At 37.1% G+C, this 25,236-nt stretch overlaps 1 protein-coding gene across 6 annotated transcripts in view; it reads left to right on the top strand.

Moving 5' to 3' along the window:
• The window catches only part of ITCH (itchy E3 ubiquitin protein ligase), a 152,787-nt gene that overhangs the window by 62,820 nt on the left and 64,731 nt on the right, over positions 1–25,236 (top strand). For 5 of the 6 annotated variants that reach the window (XM_077872794.1, XM_077872797.1, XM_077872795.1 and 2 more), the window contains 4 exons: positions 1,010–1,151; positions 5,974–6,098; positions 7,124–7,261; positions 17,794–17,839. In XM_077872794.1, coding sequence (XP_077728920.1) covers positions 1,010–1,151; positions 5,974–6,098; positions 7,124–7,261; positions 17,794–17,839 — 451 coding nt within the window. The remainder of the gene's footprint in view (positions 1–1,009; positions 1,152–5,973; positions 6,099–7,123; positions 7,262–17,793; positions 17,840–25,236) is intronic. The other variant, XM_077872798.1, reaches the window with a different exon arrangement.

Raw genomic sequence — 25,236 nt, forward strand, 5'->3', positions numbered from 1 at the left:
TTTTCAGCACAAGGACTTTAGGATATTATCTCCCTGAGAACCAGTCTTTTCTATACTGTAAACTATTTTATTTACAGTTTATTTTTTAAGTTTTATTCTTTTAAAAAGATTTTATTTATTCATGAGAGAGAGAGAGAGAGAGAGAGAGAGAGGTAGAGACACAGGCAGAGGGAGAAGCAGGCTCCATGCAGGGAGCCCAACGTGGGACTTGATCCCGAACTCCAGGATCACGCCCTGGGCCAAAGGCAGGTGCTTAACTGCTGAGCCACCAGGGATTCCCAACAGTTTATTTTTTTAAAGGTTTTATTTATTCATGAGAGACACAGAGAGAGGCAGAGACACAGGCAGAGGGAGAAGCAGGCTCCATGCGGGAAGCCCAATGCAGGGCTTGATACCGGGACTCCGGATCGTGCCCTGAACCGAAGGCAAACGCTTAACCGCTGAGCCACCCAGGCATCGCTCTGTTTACAGTTTATTTTTTTATTTTAATTTATTTTTTAAAGATTTTATTTATTTATTCATGAGAGACAGAGAGAGAGAGGCAGAGACACAGGCAGAGGGAGAAGCAGGCTCCATGCACGGAGCCCGACGTGGGACTCGATCCCCGGTCTCCAGGATCAGGCCCTGGGCTGAAGGCAGGCGCTAAACCGCTGAGCCATCCGGGCTGCCCTGTTTACAGTTTAGAGCAATATCTGATACATCGTAGGCATTCAGATACTTGTTGATGTGCTTTATGATTGACATTAGAGTTCTGAGACTATTTGATACTGATGTTGGGGGTCTATTAATAGTAATTTGGGTGGATGATACGGAGGAATTACTGTGTTTATTTACTAGGATGGGAGGAAATAGAAAGGTCATGAGTGAATAAAATTAGTAAATATTTTTAAAGGAAAACTGCCCCTCTAAGTGAAAGTAATACTGTTCTGTGTAACCTTTATGAAATTAAATTGATTTGAAGGATGAACATCTTGAATATTTAAATATTTTTACCTTTTCTTTTGCCTAGTCATTTCAGCAAAACTTAAAGAAAATAAAAAGAATTGGTTTGGACCAAGCCCTTATGTGGAAGTCACAGTAGATGGACAGTCAAAGAAGACAGAAAAATGCAACAATACGAACAGTCCCAAATGGAAGCAACCCCTTACAGTGTAGGTTTGAATATATTTTCTATAGTATATTTAGTTTAGTAGGTGAATAGAAATGAAGCTTTGAAAATTTTTCACTTGTTTTCTTTGCTCCTCCTCCTCTTTCATGTGTTTTTTTTTTCCTACCCCTATTCTAGGACTCCTTTCTTTAGTCCCCTTTTTGTTTCTCTTTAAATACTTGTTTTTCTTTTTCTTTTTTTTTGTGAAGATTTATTTATTTATGATAGACACACACACACACACACACACACACAGGCAGAGACACAGGCAGAGGGAGAAGCAGGCTCCATGCTGGGAGCCTGATGTGGGACTCGATCCCTGGACTCCAGGATCGCGCCCTGGGCCAAAGGCAGGCACCAAACCGCTGAGCCACCCAGAGATCCTGATACTTGTTTTTCCAGTCTCTCCTTTATCTTCTCTAGTTTAGTTGATGATGGTATCATTATTGCTACTGAACAGTATCTGGAGAGCCCATTGTCATGGGCCTAGAAAGAGTCTTAGCAGCTATTTCCTTAAATTAGCATTTAAGTACAGAGCTATGAGTAGCTCACTTTATTCATTTATTTTTTAAAAAGATTTTATTCATTCATTCATTCATTCATTCATCCATTCATGAGAGACACAGAGAGAGAGGCAGAGACACAGGCAGAGGGAGAAGCAGGCTCCATCCAGGGAGCCCGACGCAGGAATTGATCCCGGTCTCCATGATCACGCCCCGGGCTGAAGGCAGCGCCAAACCGCTGAGCACCCCCTGTGCTGCCCTCACTTAATTTTTTTAGTTTAATTTTTAAAAATAGTTTTGTTTTTGTGTTTTTAATTCCAATGCCCACATAGAACCTACACAAAGGCTTTTATTCCTTTTAAAAAACAGACACTTTATTCTATAACTCTGTTTTTATACTGTACATAGCATGGTTATCTCTGCATATATATAGATCTAACATACCTCATGTAGTTGCATAATATTCCTTAATAAGAATGAGTTATCATTTATTTTACTAGTTCCCTGATCACTTGGTTTCTAACGTTCTGTTATTATACATTATTGCAGTATACATCCACATGCCTGTGTCAGTATGTTGGTGTTTTTATCTGTAGAATGAATTCATAGAAGTAGCAAATAGCTCAGTTTTTAACACTTACTGACAAAGCCCCACATATTCATACTGAACACTCACTGAAGAGAATTATAGATTAATTTTAACATTTTTACTAAAATGGAAGAAAACATGATTTATCAACAAGTGGATTTCATTTTCTTTTTAAGATTTTTTTTTTATTTATTCATGAGAGACACGGAGAGATAGAGAAGCAGAGACATAGAGGGAGAAGCAGGCTTCATGCAGAGAGCCCCGTGTGGGACTTGATCCTAGGATCCCAGGATCACGCCCTGAACTGAAGGCAGACGCTCAACTGCCGAGCCTCCCAGGCGTCCCAACAGGTGGATTTCAAAACAATATAACATATTTAATGAAGGGACCAACTATATTAAAATGTAGTTCAAAATATAACTGGTTGTTACCATATAAAATACACAGGGATTATTTTTATTACCTAACATTTGGAATTCTTGCATTTTTTTTCCTTAGAGAAATAAACCAGTGACTAAAGAAAAGTTTTATTTATAAATGAGATGAGATATTTGAAACTATATTCTTTTCACACAGTACATGCATATGTGTATAGTTACTTATTCCTAATGAATGACAAAATAATCTGGATATACCTAAATTGTTCTTTAACATGAATTTTGGATTTCTAGGGTATCTTGATGTATTTGATGATGATTTTGAGCAAATGAGTAAAAATAAGTATCATTCTAATGTTTTTCATCTGTATTTATTTCAACAAAGTTTCTTACAGTATTTTTTGTGATCTGTTAGAGATTGTATCTAAATTTCAAATTATATGAATAAAATTTTTTTTGAAAAGCAAATGAAGTCTATAAAAGTTCATGACCTCCATAATGACTAGAGATGTTCAGCAGAATTGACTGAGTATTAATACTGAGTATTGACTGAATATTCATCTAGTTTCTCCCAGCTGCTAGCTGTGTTCACTAGATGTATACTTTGAGGCTCTTAAGCTGATAATGATATGAACTCCTTAGCTATTTATAAAGAAACAAAGAGAAAGAAAGAAAGATAAATTGAAAGATTTTTATTCATCCATTCATGAGAGATGCAAAGACATAGGCACAGGGAGAAGCAGGCTCCCTCTGGGTAGCCCAATGTGGTACTCGATCCGGGACTCTGGGATCACACCTTGAGTCAAAGGCAGATGCTCAACCCTGAGCCAGCCTGGTGTCCCTAATTCCTTAGTGATTTAAAAGTCAAGAAAAAAGAAACTCTCTTTGTCGTCTCTTATGATAGTGCTGTTGTTGAGCCCAGATGTTTGGGGGAATACATAGCTCAAGTTTTGAATTTTTAAAAAAGATTTTATTTATTTATTCACGAGAGACATGAGAGAGAGAAACAGACAGACAGAGGGAGAAGCAGGCTCCTTATGGGAGCCTGATGCAGGACTCGATCCCTGGATCTGGGATCACGCCCTGAACTGAAGGCAGATGCTCAACTGCTGAGCCACCCAGCCGTCCCAAGTTCTGAATTTTTAAGTTGCAACAGATTGGTCTGCAATTTTAACATGACTTCCATTGCAGACATTTTCTCTAGAATTGAAATAATTCAGAAAAGATTATCTTTGACAGTATGCTTTATCCTCTCTCAAAGTAAAAGTAATAATTTCTTTTATTCTGTCCCCATTATGATTTCTCAAATGAGTAATAGAAAAAGAAATGTTTTCTTGATATGTACAGTATGTTCTCCTGAACATAACATCTCAGAATTTTTTTTAAATTTTTTTAAAAATTTATTTATGATAGTCACAGAGAGAGAGAGAGAGAGGCAGAGACATAGGCAGAGGGAGAAGCAGGCTCCATGCACCAGGAGCCCGACGTGGGATTCTATCCCTGGTCTCCAGGATCGCGCCCTGGGCCAAAGGCAGGCGCTAAACCGCTGCGCCACCCAGGGATCCCAACATCTCAGAATTTTTTTTTTTAAATCTTTTTTATTTTATTTATTTATGATAGTCACATAGAGAGAGAGAGAGAGAGAGAGAGAGAGAGAGGGGCAGAGACATAGGCAGAGGGAGAAGCAGGCTCCATGCACCGGGAGCCTGACGTGGGATTCGATCCCGGGTCTCCAGGATCACGCCCTGGGCCAAAGGCAGGCGCCAAACCGCTGCGCCACCCAGGGATCCCAACATCTCAGAATTTTAAAGAGAAAGAATACCTTGTCCTTCCCCACCCCTCGGAAGAAGAGGCAGTGTTAAGATAAAATTTTTTTAGTTTGTTTAAACTTAAAATGATGGTAGAAATGTGATGATGAGAGGAATAGGCATAGGTAGACTTCTGAGAAAGAGTTTATTCCCCAAATTTGATCACCTTTTAGAACGAGATATAGAGAAATTCAAGTTTTTCTAGAATTTTTCTTTATAGCATTGAGTGGTACTATGACAGAAAATATAGTATTCCTATTTTTCTAATTGATGTCTCTGAAATACTTTGTATACAGTTTATTGCAAATTCAAATTTCCCAAAATTTGCTTTGGAAATTATCATTACAGATAGTTTTTTGTTGTTGTTTGGTTTTTGTTTTTTTGTTTTAGAGAGGGAGAGAAAATTGGGGGAGAGAGGGGCAAGAGAGAGAGGGAGAAAGAGAATCTTGACACGAGTGTGGAGCCTAACATGTGGCTCAGTGTCATAACCCTGAGATCATGACCTGAGCTGATGAAATCAAGAATGGGAACACTTAAACAACTGAGTCACCCAGGTGCTTTTATTTTTTTATTTTTTTATTTGTTTTTAGATTTTATTTATACATGACAGACACAGAGAGGCAGAGACAGAAGTAGAGAGAAGCAGGCTCCATGCAGGGAGCCCCATGTGGGACTCGATCCTGGGTCTCCAGGATCAGGCCCTGGGCTGAAGGTGGCGCCAAACCACTGAGCCACCCAGGCGCTTTTAGATAGTATTCTTTATTGGCATTTGGCAAGGTCTGAGTGAGTCTGTATTTGACAATTATTGCGGACGCTTTACTGCTAGCAGTGTGAAACTTAGGGTATCTAATACAATCCTCAAATCATATAGCTGATTGCGATGCTGGGCCATTTCCTTAACTTCTTTGAATAGCAGTTTCTGTATCTGAGGATGGGAGTGGTAATTTCCATTTCTTAGGGTTGCTGTGAAAATGAAATCATATAACCTTAGGCTCACCATACTACCTGACCTAAAGTAAGGATTTAATTTATAAATTAACTTTTTTATATTACTAAAGTAAAACTAGATTTCTAACAGTTTGTAGCACGATTAGCAGTTCTACTCTTATTGATGATACATGCATGAAGTTGCCCTTGTAGTTCAAATACAAATGAAAATGACCATGCGATTGTGTAGCATTTAGATTTTTTTTTTTAAGATTTTATTTATTTATTCACAAGAGACACACACAGAGAGAGGCAGAGACATAGGCAGAGGGAGGAGAAGTAGGCTCCATGCAGGAAGCCCGATATTGGGACTGGATCCTGGGATTCCAGGATCACTCCCTGAGCTGAAGGCAGAACTCAACCACTGAGCCACCCAGGCATCCTGCATTTAGGTATTTTCCATAAGATTATAGAAAATGGGCAATATTGGTTGTAGAGTAAACTGTAAGGGCTACAGTTAAAAGATTTTAGTCATTAAAATTTAATTGTAATTTACTTAAGATTCCATTGTGGTATTTTAATGAAAATAATACGTATTTTTTTTACCTTTCTTCACTTTTAGTATCGTCACCCCTGTGAGTAAATTACATTTTCGTGTGTGGAGTCACCAGACACTGAAATCTGATGTTTTGTTGGGAACTGCTGCATTAGATATCTTTGAAACCTTAAAGTCAAACAACATGAAACGTATGTATGTAAAAGTAAAGAAATTGCGCTAGGCTGTTTGTTTTTCTGTATGAAATTCATGTGTAAAAGATGCAGAATGACTGTTCACTATTTGTTTTTGAGTTTATTTGGTTATAATATTAACGAGAAAAATCTTGAACTATTTATTTAAAGCATTCTGAGTAATCTTGGTTTAGCAAATTCATTTTTGACCCAATATTTTAAATAAATTTAATAAATAGATACTTATTAGAATACTATATACTTAATTTTGGAAAACTAAAAAATATAGAGCAGAGGTGAAGGGAAAATTAATCTCATTTCAGAGACAAATGTGGTTAATATTTTGGCAGATTTTCTTCTCAAATGCTTATTTTTAAAATTTCCTAATTTTAAAAGGCTGTGGTTTTATTTGTGTGTATATATAAAATATAGAAAAACTTGATACATGCTTGTTTTGATTAGTATAATCATGATTTTAAAACAGGTATTTTCCCACCTGTTGACTCTCTCAAACATATTTCTTAATTTTTTTAAAACATATTTCTTAAATCTCATTTAAGAGATATAATCCTTTCTTTCTTTCTTTTTTTTCTTTTTTTTTTTTTTTTAAAGTAGGTTCCACACCACTGTGGAAACCATCATGACCCTGAGCTTAAGACCTGAGCTGAGATCAAGAGTTGGACACTTAACCGACTGAACAACTCAGGCACCCCAAGATATGATTCATTCTTAAGTTATATGTTTTTATGCAATAAAATTCAGGCATATATTGCTAAATAATCCTGCTGGCTTATTTTATGCAAGGATGGGATGAATATAACAAATGAGATGGTTGAGCTATTTAGTATTTTACATTACAGATATTAAGCATTAGCAAATTTTGATCTATTTTTAAACGTTTTGTGTCAAAAGGCCTGAAACCTCAGTGAAGTATACTAAAAACAATTTATAAACACAAAAATGTTAAGTTTTCCGACATTATTTTTAACAGTTAAGATGACTTAAAAGTGACCATTTTGTTCTGGAATTATATTCTCTTACAGTTGAGGAAGTAGTTGTGACTTTACAGCTTGTAGGTGACAAAGAGCCAACAGAGACAATAGGAGACTTGTCTGTCTGTCTTGATGGGCTGCAGTTAGAGTCTGAAGTTGTTACCAATGGTGAAACTACATGTTCAGAAAGTAAGTAATTACTTTTTCTATAGGCTCTTTAATGATTCTTACAGTAGCCACCATAGAATGCTGTATGTAACTATTGCTATTCTTTTCCACCTTAAAGAAATTATTTCCATTTTAAAAAGAGACATTAATTTTTAAAAAACTTTTAGTGCATTGTTTATGTGAATAAAACATTTTTCTATAGGTTGAAAAGCTAGCCCATGAAAATTGAATCACCGTTAACTGTGTAATGAATTGATTTATAAAGTATTTATTTTGTAGGCTAATGATGACAGTTAATATTACTTCTGATGCCACACCCTTCCAGTGCCAGTGGCAGACACAGTTTGCCTGTAGCAGTATCTGGTTTAGTTTAAATTTGGCTTGAAATCCTTCTTAGTACTTTGTTGTTTTTTGTTTTTTTTTTTTTAATTTTTATTTATTTATGATAGTCACAGAGAGAGAGAGAGAGAGAGAGGCAGAGACACAGGCAGAGGGAGAAGCAGGCTCCATGCACCGGGAGCCCGATGTGGGATTCGATCCCGGGTCTCCAGGATCGCACCCTAGGCCGAAGGCAGGCGCCAAACCGCTGCGCCACCTAGGGATCCCACTTTGTTGTTTTTTTAAAATTTATTTTAATTTTTAAATTTTTTCCTTCTTAGTACTTTGTAATCCTGCTTAATACTGTACCAGACTGCCAATACAGGCTGAAGTCCATTTGCCATTCCTTTGCCATTTCTGTAGGCTACATTTACGAAGGTGTCTTGGTGTTACAATAATGACAAAATCAATCATTATATGTATGCCAATATATCTTACAATTTCTGATTGGTTTTTGCTAAAGGGAATAACAAATATGAACTGTAATTGAAAGAAGTTTGGCACCTGAATTAGTGCCTAGGTAGCTAGTATGCTTAAAACTTCTTAGTGGATTCCTTTTAGATAATTCCATTACTTACTAATGTGCTAAGTGTATTTTCACTTTGAAATGTAGATTTTAGAGGCCTCAAGACAGCAGATTAATGGTTTCCTTGATTAGTCTGACAAAGTTCTTTTTGTGTACTTAGAAATTATATTATGAAACATTTTGCACTTGTCAAGTGCTGTTATTTTTCTGTTTCTGCTTTGGAAGACTTTCTACTTTTAACTTAATACCTTTTTAATTTCTTTTTAAGATTTTATTTTTATTTATTTATTCATGAGAGAGACACAGAGAGAAGCAGGCAGAGACATACGCAGAGGGAGAAGCAGGCTCCACGCAGGGAGCCTGATGTGGGACTCGATCCCGGGACCATGGGATCACGTCCTGAGCTGAAGGCAGATGCTCAACTCCTGAGCCACCCAGGCATCCCAACTTAATACCTTTTTTTAATAGCAGACCTTCAAGATGGTCCCGGTGGTATTTTTTAGATTGGTTCTTTGAGGTTAATGGAGGTGGAGAGAAATTTCTGAAATGGTTATACTATACTGCTTCAGAGTTGACAAGTTCATTTTCATTGACTACCATTCACAGGAACTCTAAATAGTCAAAGTTTTTATACATTATAATTCTGAAAGATAATATACAAGTTAAATTTTATTGTTAAATTGCTTTTAACTCACTATTTATAGCTTCCCAGGTTTTTTTTTTATCCCCTACAAGTTGAAATTATTACTAATACAGAATGTTTAATAATTAACAAAGCATATCAGTCTTCTGTTTCAGAGTAAAATCTTAGCTGCATATTCATGTTTATGACTTTATCGCCCACAAAAGTGAACATTTGTATGTCACCAATTTTTTACTCAGATAGGAAAATAATTGATAGAATTTAACCTGATAATTTGAAGTAAAGAGAGATTTTCAGTTGGAAAGTCACAATGGATTTTAAGATTGGAGTTGCCAAATAGCTGCCATTTTTTTGGATGCTTGCCATGTGCCAACCACTATGTTGATGTGTTTACATATACACTCATTTAACCATCATAACTTTTTTTTTCCCTAAGATTTTATTTATTTATTCATGAGCGACACACAGAGAGAGGCAGAGACATAGTTAGAGGGAGAAGCAGGCTCCCTAACAGAGAGCCTGATGTGGAACGCAGTCCCAGGACCCCAGAATCACGACCTGAGCCAAAGGCTGATGCTCAACCACTGAGCCACCCAGGCACCCCAATCATCATAGCTTTGTAAGGCCTAACCTGTGTTTTGCATATAAGGAAAATGAGGTTCTGATGATTTAAATAGTAAGCCCAATATCACACCAACTAGTATGATGCGGAGTCACGACTAAAACACAGATATCCGTTGATGTTTCCTATTCTTCCTAATGCATTATTGGTTTCACATGAGAAAATCTAGAAACTTTGAATCAAATGATGAGTCGTAAGCAATCAAAATCAAATTCAGTTCATAAGCATGTTTGTTGGGAACTATACTTTTATTGTTCTTTGGTTCCACCTCTGTAACTTTAACTACAAGCTAGAAATAAAAATTAGAGTTTAGCGCTAAAATAGAATTTCTAGCACCTGCAATTGTTTGGTAAGAACTGGGGGGATGAGGGAGATTGCTTTTGTATTCTAATAATTTTCTACTGTTAAAAGATATTTTTTATTTTTATTTTTATTTTTTTATTTTTTTTAAAAGATTTTTAGATTATCTTTTTTTCCCCTGAGAATGTTAGTTGTTTTTTTTTTTTTTAATGTTTTTTTAAAGAAAGATTTTATTTTAAGTAATCTCTGCACCCAGAATGGGGCTTGAACTTACAACCCTGAGAACAAGAGTCTTATGCTTTACTGACTGAGCCAGCAAGGAGCCCTAGTTAGAAGTTTTTTTGTGGAAGATCACATAAAATGGTTCTTAGAAGAATTTGTTCTTATAGATGTAAATTCTTTCGGTTAATTTTTAAATAATATTATAAAAAGAAATCACTGTCTGAATTTTAGTATCAAAAGTCACCAAATAAGGACACGTAGGTGGCTCAGTGGTTGAGCATCTGTCTTTGGCTCAGATTGTGATCCTGGGGTCCTGGGATCGAGTCCCGCATCAGGCTCCCTGCATGGAGCCTTCTCCCTCTGCCTATGTCTCAGCCTCATTCTGTGTGTCTCTCATGAATAAATAAATAAAATCTTAAAAAAAAAAAAAGTCACCAAATAATAACTTGCTATGTATTTAGATTATTTAGATATGCTGTGAAGGCTGGTTTTCCTGGTAAGACAGTATTATCTTTTTGGGTACTTAGAAATTTTTGGTTCATTTCTTTTCTGGATAAATATTTTTTTTCTTTTTTAAATTTCAGATTTTTAGAAAGATTTTTTTTTTTTTTTTAATTTGGCAGGGAAGGGGCAGAGGGAGAGAAAGTCTCAAGCAGACTCTGCACCAATCTCGGAGCCCCATCTCATGACCCTGAGATCACAACCTAAGCCAAAACCAAGAGTTGGATGCTTAACCAGCTATGCTACCTAGGCACCCTTGGTGGATAAATTTTCTAAAAATGGCAGTTATATAAGTAAACATTTTTCAAGTGAAGTAAAATTTACCCAGCATGTTTGTTTTTTCTTCCCACTTATCTTCAAGCTTCATTTGAAAATTATAGAGCTTTATATCCCCACCCTACCTTCCCAACCCCACCTCTGGCTTGGAGAACAAGTTTAATATGTAAATAAGTTTTAGTTGTAGTTGTCATATTTTATTTGATATTTTTTCTTATTTCTCTGGTTTAGAAAATAACTTCATAGTTTGCTCTGGTGTTTTCCTCTACCCAAGTGCAGTTAATAGGCTTTTATGAACCTTTGGAAGAATCCTTTATTTAGTTAGACTTAATTGTTTTAGCACTCAGATCTAAATTAACTTAAATTGAGTGTAGGCAGTTGTTCATATCTGCAGGAACTGCCCATTCATCTATTTTTACCTCTTAGGCTGCTGGTGGTGGTGGATTATTAGTTTAACACTTGTCTTCCCACATACACCACTGAAAAGTTTTACTGTCAAAGACATTATTTTTCCTAAAGACAAATAAAAATCTGTTTTACTTAAATTCATGATTATAAAATAGAAACATACTCTTGTAAGATTTTTATCTTTACTGTGTATACTCTTGGTGTATTTAAAGTTATTTTAGGGATGGCTTTTTGGCACATTTCATTTGGTTTCATTCCATTTTGACTTTATCTCACTTTCTTGCATTAGATTCTCAGTTTTGTGGGTTTTTAAAATTTTAATGTAAATAGCTATTTTTATATCAATGTATCTTCTATGTTTTTTTACCAGTATAATAAATGCTAACAAACTAGCTTAAATTGTTTTGCTTTACTATTTGAAATTACTAGATCTCAGTGGGGTTTGGGTACCTGCTAAGTATTTCATGGAGAGAAACTTATTTGACTTATCTTTGAGTGCTTTTCGATGTATGCTCAGAAAGTTTACTTTCCTCAAAAAGCCAAGAAAACTTTCCACTAGTTTAACTTTAAAATCCAAGTATTGAGGGAAGCCTGGGTGGCTCAGTGGTTTAGCGCCACCTTCAGCCCAGGGCGTGATCCCGGAGACCTGGGATCAAGTTCCGCATCAGGCTCCCTGCATGGAGCCTGCTTCTGTCTCTGCCTGTTCTCTGCCTCTCTCTCTCTCTCTCTCTCTCTCTCTCTCATGAATAAATAAATAAATTTGTAAAAAAAAAAATCCAAATATTGAATCAGCAGAAGAGGATAATAAAGAGATAAATCTTACTCTCCTCCCAGTCTCCCCCGTGAGTGTCTCATTAGATGAACCCAGTGCAAGCCAGAGCCAAAGAAGCCAATTAGTGGTTAATATATTCCTTGCAGGTTTCCCTCTGTGGGGCACAGAGCAGGAAGAGAAGGCTGGAGAGTGATGTCCACTGCTCTCCTCTCTTCCCTTTTTTTTTTCTTCTATAAAAGCATACAGCCAGAGTAGTTTTGTGAAAACACGAGACAGACCTTGTCAGATGCCTGCTCCAAGCTCCTAGTGATTTTCTGTAGCACCTTAAGAGCCTACAAGGCCTGTGTGGCCCCATCTCCAAAACTCTTCTACTTTGATGGCCTCATCTCTTCTAATTCTTTCATGCAGTTTTTTTGAGTGACATTACTCTCCTTGTGGTTCTTGAACACTCCAGGAACATGGCTGCTTTAAGACCATTACAGTTTCCTTCTGTCAGCTTGAGCTCCCTCCCTTCTTTCAGTATTCCCTGTGATTCACTTTAGGATTTACTTAGACATTACCCTCTCTGCGAAGTCTTTTCTGGCCATCTGTCTAATGTTTCGGCAGCCCTCTCATCAAGTCCTGATTCAGTTTTCTTCATAGAAAATTTCTATTTTACATCCTATTTCTGTCTTCTATTATATTTTACATTATATATAATGTTAATATATTTAGTTTAATGTGAGCTCCATGAGGATAGGGATTGTTTTTATTTCCCTGTGTTTAGATCAGGACTGACACAAATAGATGCTTAATAAATATTTAAAATAAATAAAGCTAAAAAAGATGTCATTCTTCTTTTCCTATAATAAAATATTTGGAACCCTGAAAAACAAAAAAGTCCAAGTATTAAGGCTATAATATGGTCATTGTTGGATTAGAGTAAGATTTTGCTGTATTTTTTGTCCATTTTTATAATTTACAAAGCACTTTTTATAATCTCATATTACATTATTATATAAAACATATCATATACAACATATTCTTATATTTAATATATGTAATATATAAACCAGAATAATAGAATTACTCATGCATGAACTACCACACAGCTTAGAAATTAGCACATTAACAATATCATTGCACCTATGTATTTTCCTCCATATAGCATTCGTTATCTTTCCCTTACAGATAATCACTACGCGAATTTTGAATTTATTATTTCCTTGCTTAAGTTTTCTTAAGGATTTATTATTATTATTATTATTATTAAATAGTTTATTTATTCCAGAGAGAGAGAGAGGCAGAGACACAGGCAGAGGGAGAAGCAGGCTCCATGCAGGGAGCCCGACGTGGGACTTGATCCCAGGTTTCCAGGATCAGGCCCTGGGCTGAAGGCGGCACTAAACTGCTGAGCCACCAGGGCTGCCCTTAAAAGATTGATTGATTGATTGATTGATTGATTCATTCATTCATTCTTGAGAGACAGAGAGAAAGGCAGCGACACAGGCAGAGAAGCAGGCTCCATGCAGGGAGCCCGATGTGGGACTCAGTCCCGGGACCCCAGGATCACACCCTGAGCCAATGGCAGGCACTAAACCGCTGAGCCACAGAGGGATCCCCAAGATTTATTATTTTTAAGTAATCTCTACACCCATGTGAGGCTCAGACTTACAACCCTGAGATCAGGAGTCGAATGTTCTACCAACTGAGCCAGCCAGGTATCCCTAAAAAAATTATTTTTAATAAATATGCATATCCCTAAACAGTGTATTACTTGTCCTTTTTCTTGAGCTCTATGAATATAGATTTTGCCTTTTAAGATTTATCCATATTACTATATCTGTAACTTATTTCCATTGCTGTATGACAATCTGTTAAGGGAATATACCATAGTTTATCCATTTTTACGTCAAAAGACACTTGGTTTCTTTCCAGTTTTTGCCATTATGAAAGAAAGTCATTGAATATTTCTGCATTTATACATTTATGTGTCCCCTGAGGAGTTGTTGGTACATATTGCTATGTGCAATTTCAGCTTTACAGCATTTATTGTTTCATCAAGTATGAGCCATTTTTAAATTGTGATTCTTTTAATTGAGGTGAAATTTACACAACATACAATTAACCTTAATAAACAATTCAGTAGCATTTAGTATATTCATAGTGATAGTATCCACCACCTCTAATTTTAACACTTTGTCATCAATCCAGAAAAACAAACTGTTGTCCGTTCTATAATCACTCCTCATCCCTCCAATTCCCAATCACCTGGTCACCACTAATCTGCTTTCTGTCTCTTGATTTGCCTATTCTGAGTATATCATAAAGAAGGAATCATATAGTACATGACCTTTTGTGTCTGGATTCTTAGCATTTTGTTTTTGAGGTTTATCTAAGTTGAAGCATATATCAGTACTTCCTTTTTTGTGGCTGAATAATATCCCGTTGTATGTATATGCCACAATTTGTTTTTCTTTCATTTACTGATGGACATGTGACTTATTTTTCCACTTTTTGCCTATTAATGAGTCATAAGTAATGATGCTGTAAATATTTGTGTACAGTTTTCTTTGTGCACATGTTTTCATTTTTTTTTTCACATGTTTTCATTTCTTTTGGATATATTCCTAGGAATGGAATTGCTGGTGCTTGTTTGATAGTTTCTTGTTCTTTGCTTGTTAATTTTCTTTTGATACAGTTTTTTAATCTCCATTTGAAAATTCCAATATAAAAAAATTCCAATTATCAGAAATCTTTGGGGATATGTTTTATGTCTCTCCTTCACTGAGGCTTGTTTTCTTACACATTTGCTACTCTCTGATTGCCAGTTTATTTTTTATCACAATCTGTGGGGATCCTAGGGGCCTAAATTGGGGATTAATTGCCCCAAAAAAGTTTCTTTTGCTTCTGCTAGTGCAGGGTATGCTGCATACCTGGCAGCACTTCAGCTGCCTTACAGAATTCCAAGCCTTAGTTTCTCTCTCTCTCTCCTTTTTAAAAAGAGTTTATTTATTTATTCATGAGATAGGCAGAGGAAGAGTCCTGGACTCAATCCCAGGACCCGGGATCAGGACTTGAGCCAAAGGCAGATGCTCAACCACTAAGCAACCCATGTGCCCCTTGAGCATTTGTTGCTGATCCACCTAGAGCTGATAATAGCCATCAGGATAACCCTTTTTTATTTTTCATATTTGCTTACTGCATCCTGTTCCTCCTCTAGTATCAGTTCATTTGTTTGTTTTGCTTTTGAGATTGCTAGGCACCCAGGAAATAGAACAACGAGTGAAATTGCTTCATCTATCAGCTAGTTATTTTGTGGCAGGAAAACTCTTTTGAGTAGCTCACTGAATAGAAGAGATCTTTGTAGATCTTCCAAAGTGTCCTGTGGGTAAAATGTGTGCATTTAGAAATATGATCCTTTTTTTATTGAGGAAATTTGGAGTAGGAATACTTTAAAAGGACAATACATATGTAAAATGTAGACTTTAAGTATGGTCATTGTTTCCTTCCTGGACATTCATTATTAAGTGTCAGATAATTTTGTGTCTTTTTAAAAAACTATTCTCTGGAAGCACAGGATTAGATCTATTTAATTTATGCTATACATTTCATAGTTAAGGCTTTACCTGTGTATTGAAGTGAAATAAAAGATTGAAAAAAATGGCCGTTGTCTGTACTTACTGATGAAATCTAATTTTTGAGAAACAATAATAGCTAATATTTATGGAATGCTTATGTGCAAGGGACTGTTCTAAATATTTATGCTTAATCTTCAGAACTAGTCTATGAAGTAGGTGTCCTTTTTGTCCCTATTTTATATGTGAGATAAAAGGCACAGGAAAATCAGGTGTACTTTTCTAAGGTCCTGAAGTTAGCACATGATGAAGCTACAATAACAGACCCAGGCAGCCTGACCTCAGAGTCCGTGTGATTAAATACTATGCTTCTCTGTAATAAATGAAAAAGTTTAGAAGTGGTACTTATTGGTAGATTTAAGCCATCCCAAATGGCTTTCTTAATTTTTGAGAAAAGTGGGATACTAATTGACTGATTTTAGTAACTTATGCTGTATATTTTTATTTTGTTTTCTGATTTATGTCTTACCAGCTGTTTTAGGTGAATATATTCTATATAAAAATAATTCTTGTAAAACTGAAATGTACCTTGTTCAGCCAAAGTGCATTTCATAGTATCATGTTTTTTAAAGGTTTTATTTATTTATTTGAGAAACAGAGTGGCAGAGGCACAGGTAGAGGGAGAAGCAAGTAGAGGGAGAAACAGGCTCCATGCAGGAAGCCTGATGCGGGACTCGACCCCGGGTCTCCAGGATCATGCTTAGGGCCGAAGGCGGCGTTAAACCGCTGAGCCACCTGGGCTGCCCCATAGTATCATGTTTTTAAAACCATTTTTAACAGCTTCATTGAATAGATGTATTTTATAGTTCATAAAATTCACTCGTTGCAAGTCTACAATTTAATGATTTTTAGTAATTTTGAGTGATCCAGCCATTACTGTAAGTTAGGATTAGAATATTTTCATCTTCCTGATATGATCCCTCTTATTTACACAAAATTTTGTTCCCACCACTAACCCCAGAAATCAAATCTAGTTGTTTCCAAAAATTTGTTTTGATATCTTATCACCATACAACACTATTAAAATGCTATTGACTAGATTTCTTTATATTGTACCTTTTATGCCCCCTACTTTTTTTAATGTAACATGTTTAGACAAGATGATACAGTGCCAACCTTTCTGAGGTGGTATAGTTGTAGTGGTGATTAGCATTTTTTTTTAAAGATTTTATTTATTCATGAGAGAGAGAGAGGCAGAAACACAGGCAGAGGGAGAAGCAGGCTCCGTCCAGGGAGCCCGATGCGGGACTTGATCCTGGGTCTTCAGGATGACGCCCTGGGCCGAAGGCAGGTGCCAAACCGCTGAGCCACCCGCGCTGCCCTGATTAGCATTTTTTAAATGAATTAATCCATTAATTATACTTAAGAGTAATAATAGCAATGATTTCACTGTTGAAAACTATGACTGTATTTAGGCACTATTCCTTAAATTGGTGTAGACTGTTAAACTTGAGCTCTTGTTTTTCTGCATTGTATAGTTTTTCCTTCTCTTCCTACTATTTTTGCTGTGATCACTGTGCCTACCCTCTAATGCTTTTAAAGTGGACAAGCCCTTACTGAATCCTCAGAATATTTCCCATGAATAAAATTTGAAGAAAGTGTGAAATTTGTGGCATTAATTTGCCACTTTGAGATTAATTGGTGCCTTTGCTATTCTTGAAGTTGTTTGACAGGCCCGTGCATAAGAGAGATGTTACTGCTTTTTTGTTTACAGAATCGGTTTTATGTATCATCCTATTGGTGATCAGTATTTTTCCTGAGGTATTTGGAATACAAAAGTTGGCTGAAGTATTAGATTTGAATTAGAATCAAGCAAGCAGGGAATCCCGGGGTGGCTCAGCAGTTCAGTGCCTGCCTTTGGCCCAGGGTGTGATCCTGGAGTCCCAGGATCGAGTCCCACATCGGGCTCCCGGCATGGAGCCTGCTTCTCCCTCTATGTCTCTGCCTCCTCTCTCTCTCTCTCTATGTCTATCATGAGTGAATAAATAAATAAAATCTTAAAAAAAAAAAAAAAAAAGAAGCAAGCATATTTTTCACAAGGCAGAAGTAGGATTTAAGAAATAGTACTTCGACTAATTAACATTTCTTAAACATAATAAGCATTTGCACAGCATTTTCATAAAACTTTTCTAATTTCAATCACATGACTATCACATTTCCTTTTAAATATGTTGAAATTTAAGTTATAGTATATTCTGCAAGATTTAATAAAAGGCTTTGCATGTTTAAGAAGAAGGTGAAAACCAGTTTGAAACTCATTTTCTGTGTAAATTTTATTCATGTTAAAGGTGTTCCACAGAATGATGATGGCTCTAGACCGAAGGATGAAACAAGGTAAGAGTTCACTTGTTTTACCACAGAATATAAGAAGAGACAAAGGAGAATGAATATTCATTGAAGTCAGAACTTTAGTTTGACTAAATAGTTCAGTCTGCTATAAGAATAAATGAATGTCAAAAATTCAGGGCTCAGAGGCACCTGGCTGGTTCAGTGGGTGGAGCATAGGACTCATGATCTCAGGGTTGAGATTTAGCCCCACCTTGGGTGTAGAGATTAGTTAAAATATATATATATATATATATTGGGGATCCTTGTGTGGCTCAGTGGTTCAGCGCCTGCCTTTGACCCAGGGCATGATCCTGGAGACCCGGGATCAAGTCCCGTGTCGGTCTGTTGGCATGGAGCCTGCTTCTCCCTCTGCCTGTGTCTCTGCCTCTCTCTCTCTCTATCATGAATAAATTTTAAAAAAATCTTTAAAAAAAAAAAAATATATATATATATATATATATAGAAAAAAATTTCAGGGCTCAGGGTAAGAAAGGAAATCTTTATGAATGTTTCAGGACTCTTAGCTCATCTGACTGCAATTCTCTGGATTAGGCCAGGGATACCTATGTTGCTAGTACTTTCTTCAGTGGTTTAAGTGTTTCAGGTTGTATAAAGTGATTATATTGGCACTTTTCCAACAGCAGGGAGTTCAGAATCCTAGGGCCATCACTGGACTATTAAATACTTTTTCTAGGAAAGCTGGGACATAAGCTTTGGGTATATGGGAAGGTCATTATGAGCTGTAGTGTCTTCTGGGCCTTTGTTAGAAGGAGCAGAGATTTGTAGTAGCTGTTTGCTCTTAACCTAGATTCAGCACTTTTTTTTTCTCTAAGATTTTATTTATTTATTAGAGAGAGTGTATGAGCAGCAGGGAGGGGCAGAGGAAGAGGGAGAAGCCGACTCCTCACTGAGCAGGGAGCCTGATGCAAGACATCTTGATACCAGGACCCTGGGATCATGATCTGAGCTGAAGGCAGACGCTTAACTGACTGAGCCACCCAGGCGCCCTTTTAAAAAAGATTCTATTTATTTATTTGAGAGAGAGAGGGCACAAGCATGGGGCGGGGGGAGGAGAGGGACAAGCAGACTCCCTACTGAACACAGAGCCTGATTCAGGGCTTCATTTTAGGACCCTGAGATCATGTCCTGAGCCAGAATCAAGAGTCAGCAGCTTAACCAGCTGAGCCACCCAGGCATTCCCTGACTTAAAAGTTTAAGTGTTTAGTGGTTATCCTAGACACTGATAATGGGAGATAAACTTAGAAAAGGAGATGTTCCTAGTCTCAAGGTAGTAAGTAACGTATCTTAAAGAGTTACAAAATTCTACTGGATTCTCTGTTTTTCCCAAACTGAGTAAACAGTGAGTAGGAAGATGATGAACCACAGAGTCATGGTCAGAGAAGAATATAAAAGCAGTATCATAGAACATAAGGGAAAATATCCTGAAATAATGGGATATTACAGTGTCAGGTGCTGCAGGAGAGGAGAGGAGCAAGTAGAACAAAATGTTGATGGTTGTTGAAGCTGAGTTGTTAGGGAGTTTGTTGTACTAGTCTGTCTACTTCTGTGATGTATGGAAAATTTCATAATAAAAAGTGAAAAAAGAAAACTGAGCAAGATCTTTGGGTAAATTAAAATATATGAAACTGTTGTCTTTTATCTAATAAAATATCTACCTTCAAAGTCACTCCTGTGATAAAGACTCGTCTCTCCTACTACTCTCACAAGAGGTGAAATATTAAGGACTAGTAACATCTTGCCCAGGGATTAATAACTGCCCCCCCCTTTTAAGAAGGAGGGTTGGGAGGGGCTAAGAGAGAATTTTAAGCAGGCTCCACGTCTAGTGTAGAGCCCAACAATGTGGAGCTCAGTCTCACAACCCTGAGATCATGACCTGAGCTGAAATCCAAGAGTCAGACGCTTAACCAACTGAGCCACCCAGGCACCCTGAATAATAACTGCTTTTGATTAAAAAGCAATAGAAAAAAAATTTTAAATTATATCTATCTCTGTAGACTGAAAACAATATAAGCCTCTTATGTCTCTTTTTAGTTGTATGCATAATAGAAGTTTTTTGAATTCCTGAAATTCTCTGCAAATTAATGTTTTAATATTTCAGTTTGCATTCATTAATTAGGAAATCTTTTGCATAATAAATCCATATTTTTCCATTAGTAAGTGAAAATATCATAAGATTTTGTATGTTCCTTGAGAAGTTAAGTCATTTTCTTTTTTTTGCAAATCTCTCTTTTTTTAAAAAAATATTTTTTAAGTAATCTCTACATCCAGTGGGGCTCAAACTTAAAACCCTGAGATCAAGAGTCACATGCTCTATTAATTGAGCCAGCCACACGCCCCTATAAATCTCATTTTTAAAATACTTTATGAAACTACTCTGGACAAGTATAAATTTCTTCCAAAGGCATTCCTAGAGTCCTAGCCTTATGCCATTTATTTAACCAATTCTTTACATCTTCCCAAGTGAATCATTGTCATAAATAATCTAAGGAGTAGTGTCTTCTAGGTTACTGAGATTGCCAGACTAATATTGAGCCTGTCTTTTGTGTTAAGCATGAATTCTTTGAATTAGCCTTTATTTCAGAGAGCATACCTCTGAGATGATGGGTTTGAAAAGCATTTTGTAAACTGTCCAATGCTTTTTAAAAAATATTTTATTTATTTATTCATGAGAGACACAGAGAGGCAAAGACATAGGCAGAGGGAGAAGCAGGTCCCCTGCGGGGAGCCTGATGCAGAACTCGATCTAAGGACCCCAGGATCATGACCTGAGCCAAAGGCAGACACTCAGCCAGTGAGCCACCCAGGTGCCAACCTGTCAAATGCTTTTAAATGTTACTCTGCAACAGTCATGGCCATGGCTGGCTTTCCCTCTTTGCTTTTATTTGCAGACATCTAATTGTAAGACTAAAAAAACGGCAATATATACCCAGTGAACAAGGGCTTTGTGTCCCTCCCCTCCAATCCATTGCCTAGTTACCAATTAGGAAGATGACTAAACAACTTTAGGTTATCTTATTTTTGTCCTAATTCAGGCACTGTGTAGTGTGAATATAATCTTCTTAGTCTGCTTTCCCCTGTAGCATGTTTTGATGTTTTATATTTCTCAGTGTTTTCTTATGAAGTTCAAGATGATTGGTGCCTAGTATTCAAGATTTTGTTACTAGAGGTACCTTCTTGACTGTTAAGACCTTATTGTAGTAGCATCTTGGTTCTCCAGGGTTCTTTATCCTGTCCATAAACATCTGAGCTTATATAGAATTATATATGTATGATGAGGTAGGCAGAGGTTTTAAGATTGTGGAGCAGAGGAACAAAGCCATAGAAGCACATACTTTGTACCTAATTTCTTTTAAAAGATAATTGGTGGTGGGAAGTTCCACCACCATGATGATTCTGTATAGTATATAGGTTTCCATGTTGGTTTTGTTTTTTTCCCCCGTGTCGGTTTTCAAAATCCATTTCAGGTTTTATTTTCACACCTATTTGTTTTTTTAAAGATTTTATTTATTTATTTATTCATGAGAGAGAGAGAGAAAGAGGGAGAGAAAGGCAAAGACACTGGCAGAGGGAGAAGCAGGCTCCATACAGGGAGCCTGATGTGGGACTCAATCCTGGGACTCTAGGACCATGCCCTGGGCTGAAGGCAGGCACTAAACTGCTGAGCCATCCAGGGATCCCCTTCACACCTGTTTATTAAAGGAACTGAAACAAACCACCAGTGCTATTTTAGTGTGGCTGTGTTTTTCAGACTTCTGAGTGCATCAGAATCACCTGGGAGGCTTGTTCAACCACAGATTGCTGTCTTTATCTCCAGTTCCCAGTTTGTTATGTCTAGGTTTGGGCTCAAGATTGAGGCTTCTCACAGGTTTCTAGGTGTGCTGATGATGTTAGACCAGGCCATATACTTTGAGAACCAGTATAGTTTAGACATACAGTTATTTTTTAGATTACAACGAAAACTATTTTGAGAAATTGTTTCAGTTATGTAATGAAGATTTTCTTGAATATCTAGCCTTAAAGAATTGTCATTCTACCTTAATCTCCTACTCTTTTACTTGAGAACTAGTTTGAATCTTGTTTCTTTTGTTGAACTTTTAAAATTTGTGTTTATTATTAGAAAACGCATGACATGGGATCCCTGGGTGGCCCAGCGGTTTGGCGCCTGCCTTTGGCCCAGGGCGCGATCCTGGAGACCCGGGATCGAATCCCACGTCGGGCTCCCGGTGCATGGAGCCTGCTTCTCCCTCTCCCTGTGTCTCTGCCTCTCTCTCTCTCTCTCTGTGACTATCATAAATAAATAAAAATATTAAAAAAAAAAAAGAAAACGCATGACAGTTTTTAAAAATGTATATCAGTATATAAAATGTATAAAAGCTTCATGGAAGAAATGGCATTTGTCCTAAGACCATAAAACATTATAATTTGGCTTTCCATGCCTTGCGGAATTGGAGAGAGGAAGGAGTTCTAGGTGGAAGGAAGAAAAACAGTTATGGAGATGGGGAACAACACAGGGTGTTTTGTTGGAAATCCTCGGTCACAGCATAAATAGCTAAAAATAGAGTAATTGAAAGGGGAAAATGGCAAGTGGTGAATTAGCTGAACCAGTTAATATTTATTGCCTCTTATATGTCAGGCAGTGTAATCAATCAGTGTGTTTCCTCTCATTTCACTGAGTCTTGAACTTTTTTATGAAGTAGGTAGGGGTATGTATCATTTTGATGGGTGATGAGAAAACTGAAGCTCAGAAAGGGAAGGGAACTTGCCTGAGTTAATATTGTGGTAACACAGTTGAACCTGGGATTGCCTGACTTCACAGCCTGATTGTCATGCTTTACTGCAACCTAAACTGGGACTTTTTTTTTTTTTTTTTAAATAAATGATGTGAGTATTTAGCCCTCAATAAATGTTAGTTATTTTTCATGTTACATTAGATTGGGGCCAGGTGGAGATTTTGGTTTGTAAATACAGACATACCTCATTTTATTATGCTTTGCAAATATTTTGTTATTCACAAATTGAAAATTTATGGCAACCCTGCATTGAGCAAATCTGTCAGCACCATTATTTTTATTTTTATTTATTTATTTTTTTTCTTTTTCTTTTTTTTTTTAATTTTTATTTATTTATGATAGTCACACACACAGAGAGAGAAGCAGAGACATAGGCAGAAGGAGAAGCAGGCTCCATGCACCGGGAACCTGATGTGGGATTCGATCCCGGGTCTCCAGGATCACGCCTTGGGCCAAAGGCAGGCGCTAAACCGCTGCGCCACCCAGGGATCCCAGCACCATTATTTTTAATAGCATTCACTCACTTGTGTCTCTGTCACATTTTGGTAATTCTTGAACTATTTCAGACTTTTTCATTATTACGTTTTTAACGGTGATCTGTGATTAGTGATATTTGATGTTACTGTTGTAATTGTTTTGGGGTACCACACACTGTGCCCATAGAAGGTTTGATCTTAATTGATAAATGTTGTGTGTGTTTTGACTGCTCCACTGACAGTCTCTCTCCTCCTTGGGTCTCCTTATTCCATGAATCATAACAATTAGGCCAATTAATAACCATACAGTGGCCTCTTAAGTACTCGAGTGAAAGGAAGAATTGCATGTCTCTCACTTTAAATCAAAAGCTAGAAATGATTAAGCTTAGTGAGGAAGGTGTTTTGAAAGCCAAAATAGTTTAAAAGCTAGGCCTCTTGTGCCACATAGCCAAGTTGTGAATGCAAAGGAAAAATTCTTGAAGGAAATTAAATTGCTATTTCAGTGAACACACAAATGATGATAAAGCAAAACAGCCTTATTGTTGATATGGACACTGTTGTAGTAGTCTAGATAGATCAAACCAGCTACAACATTGCTTTAAGCTAAAGTTTAATCCAGAGCAAGACCCTGACTCTCTTCAATTCTATGAAGGCTGAGAGAGGTGAGGAGGCTGCAGAAAAGTTCAAAGCTAGTAGTGGTTTGTTCAAAAGGTTTAAAGAAAGGAGCTGTCTCCATTAACATAAAAGTACAAAGTGAAGCAGCAAGTTATCCAGATAATCTGGCTAATTAACAAAGGTTGCTACACTAAACAACAGATTTTCAATGTAGATGAAACAACCTTATATTGGAAGATGATGCCACCTAAGACTTTCATAGCTGGAAAGAAGTTAAAGCCTGGCTTCAAAGGACAGGCTGTTTTGCTAGGGCTTAATGCAGCTGGTGACTTTAAGTTGAAATCAGTGCTCATTGTTCTTTCCAAAAATCCTAGGGCCCTTAAGAATTATGCTAGATTTACTTTGCCTGTGCTCTATAACGAGAACACCAAAACCTGGATGATAGCACATCTGTTTACAAAGTTTATTGACTATTTAAAGCCCATTGTTGAGACCTGCTCAGAAAAAAGATTCCTTGCAAATGTTACTTACTGCTCATTGACAATGTACCTGGTCACCCAAGAGCTCTACTGGAGATGTACAAGATTGATGTTTTCAAGTCTGCTAATACAGCGTCCATTCTGCCAGTCCTTGGATCAAGGAGTAATTTTGACCCTCAGGTTTAATTATCTAAGAGATACATTCCTTTTTTTTTTTTTTTTTTAAGTTTTTATTTATTCATGAGAAATAGAGAGGCAGAGATGTAGGCAGAGGGAGAAGCAGGCTTCCTGAGAGGAGCCTGATGGGGGACTTGATTCCAGGATCCTGGGATCGTGATGTGAGCCAAAGGCAGATAGATGTTCAACCACTGAGCCACCCAGATGTCCTCATTTCTTTCTTTTTTCTTTTTAAGATTTATTTCAGAGAGTGAGCATGCAAGAGGGTGGGCAAAGGGAGAGGAAGAGAGAATCTCAGGCAGATTTCAAGCTGAGCCTGGAGCTCAAGGGTGGGGCGGGTGTGTCTGTCCATGACCATGGAATCACCATCTAAGCTGAAACCAAGAGTCAGATAGATGCTTAACCCACTGCACAAGCCAGGCACCCCCAAGAAATACATTTCTTAAGGCTATAACTGCTATAAATAGTATTTCTCTGATGGATCTGGGCAACAAGTTGATAACCTTTTGGAAAGGATTAAACATTCTGAATGCCATTAAGAACATTTGATTCATAGGAGGTCACAATATCAGCATTAACAGGAATTTGAAAAAAAAAATTGATTCCATTCTAAGCAGGAAGTTGTTAACAGTAATCCAGTGAGAGATATGGAGGGTTAGAACTGGGCACTGGTGGTGGAAGAGTAGAGAATTTAGAGTAAAATCAGTGAGACTTAGGTACTGAGTATCAAGAGGCAAGAGAGAAGAAAAGTCGTGTTCACTGGGAAGATAGCAGTAGCACCTGTAGAACCAGAACATGGGAGGAACAGTAGCCTTAGAATTGGCGACTTATTCTATATCTCCTGC

The sequence above is a fragment of the Canis aureus genome, chromosome 26, assembly GCF_053574225.1.
Source record: "Canis aureus isolate CA01 chromosome 26, VMU_Caureus_v.1.0, whole genome shotgun sequence".
NCBI classification, from domain to species: Eukaryota; Metazoa; Chordata; class Mammalia; order Carnivora; family Canidae; genus Canis; species Canis aureus.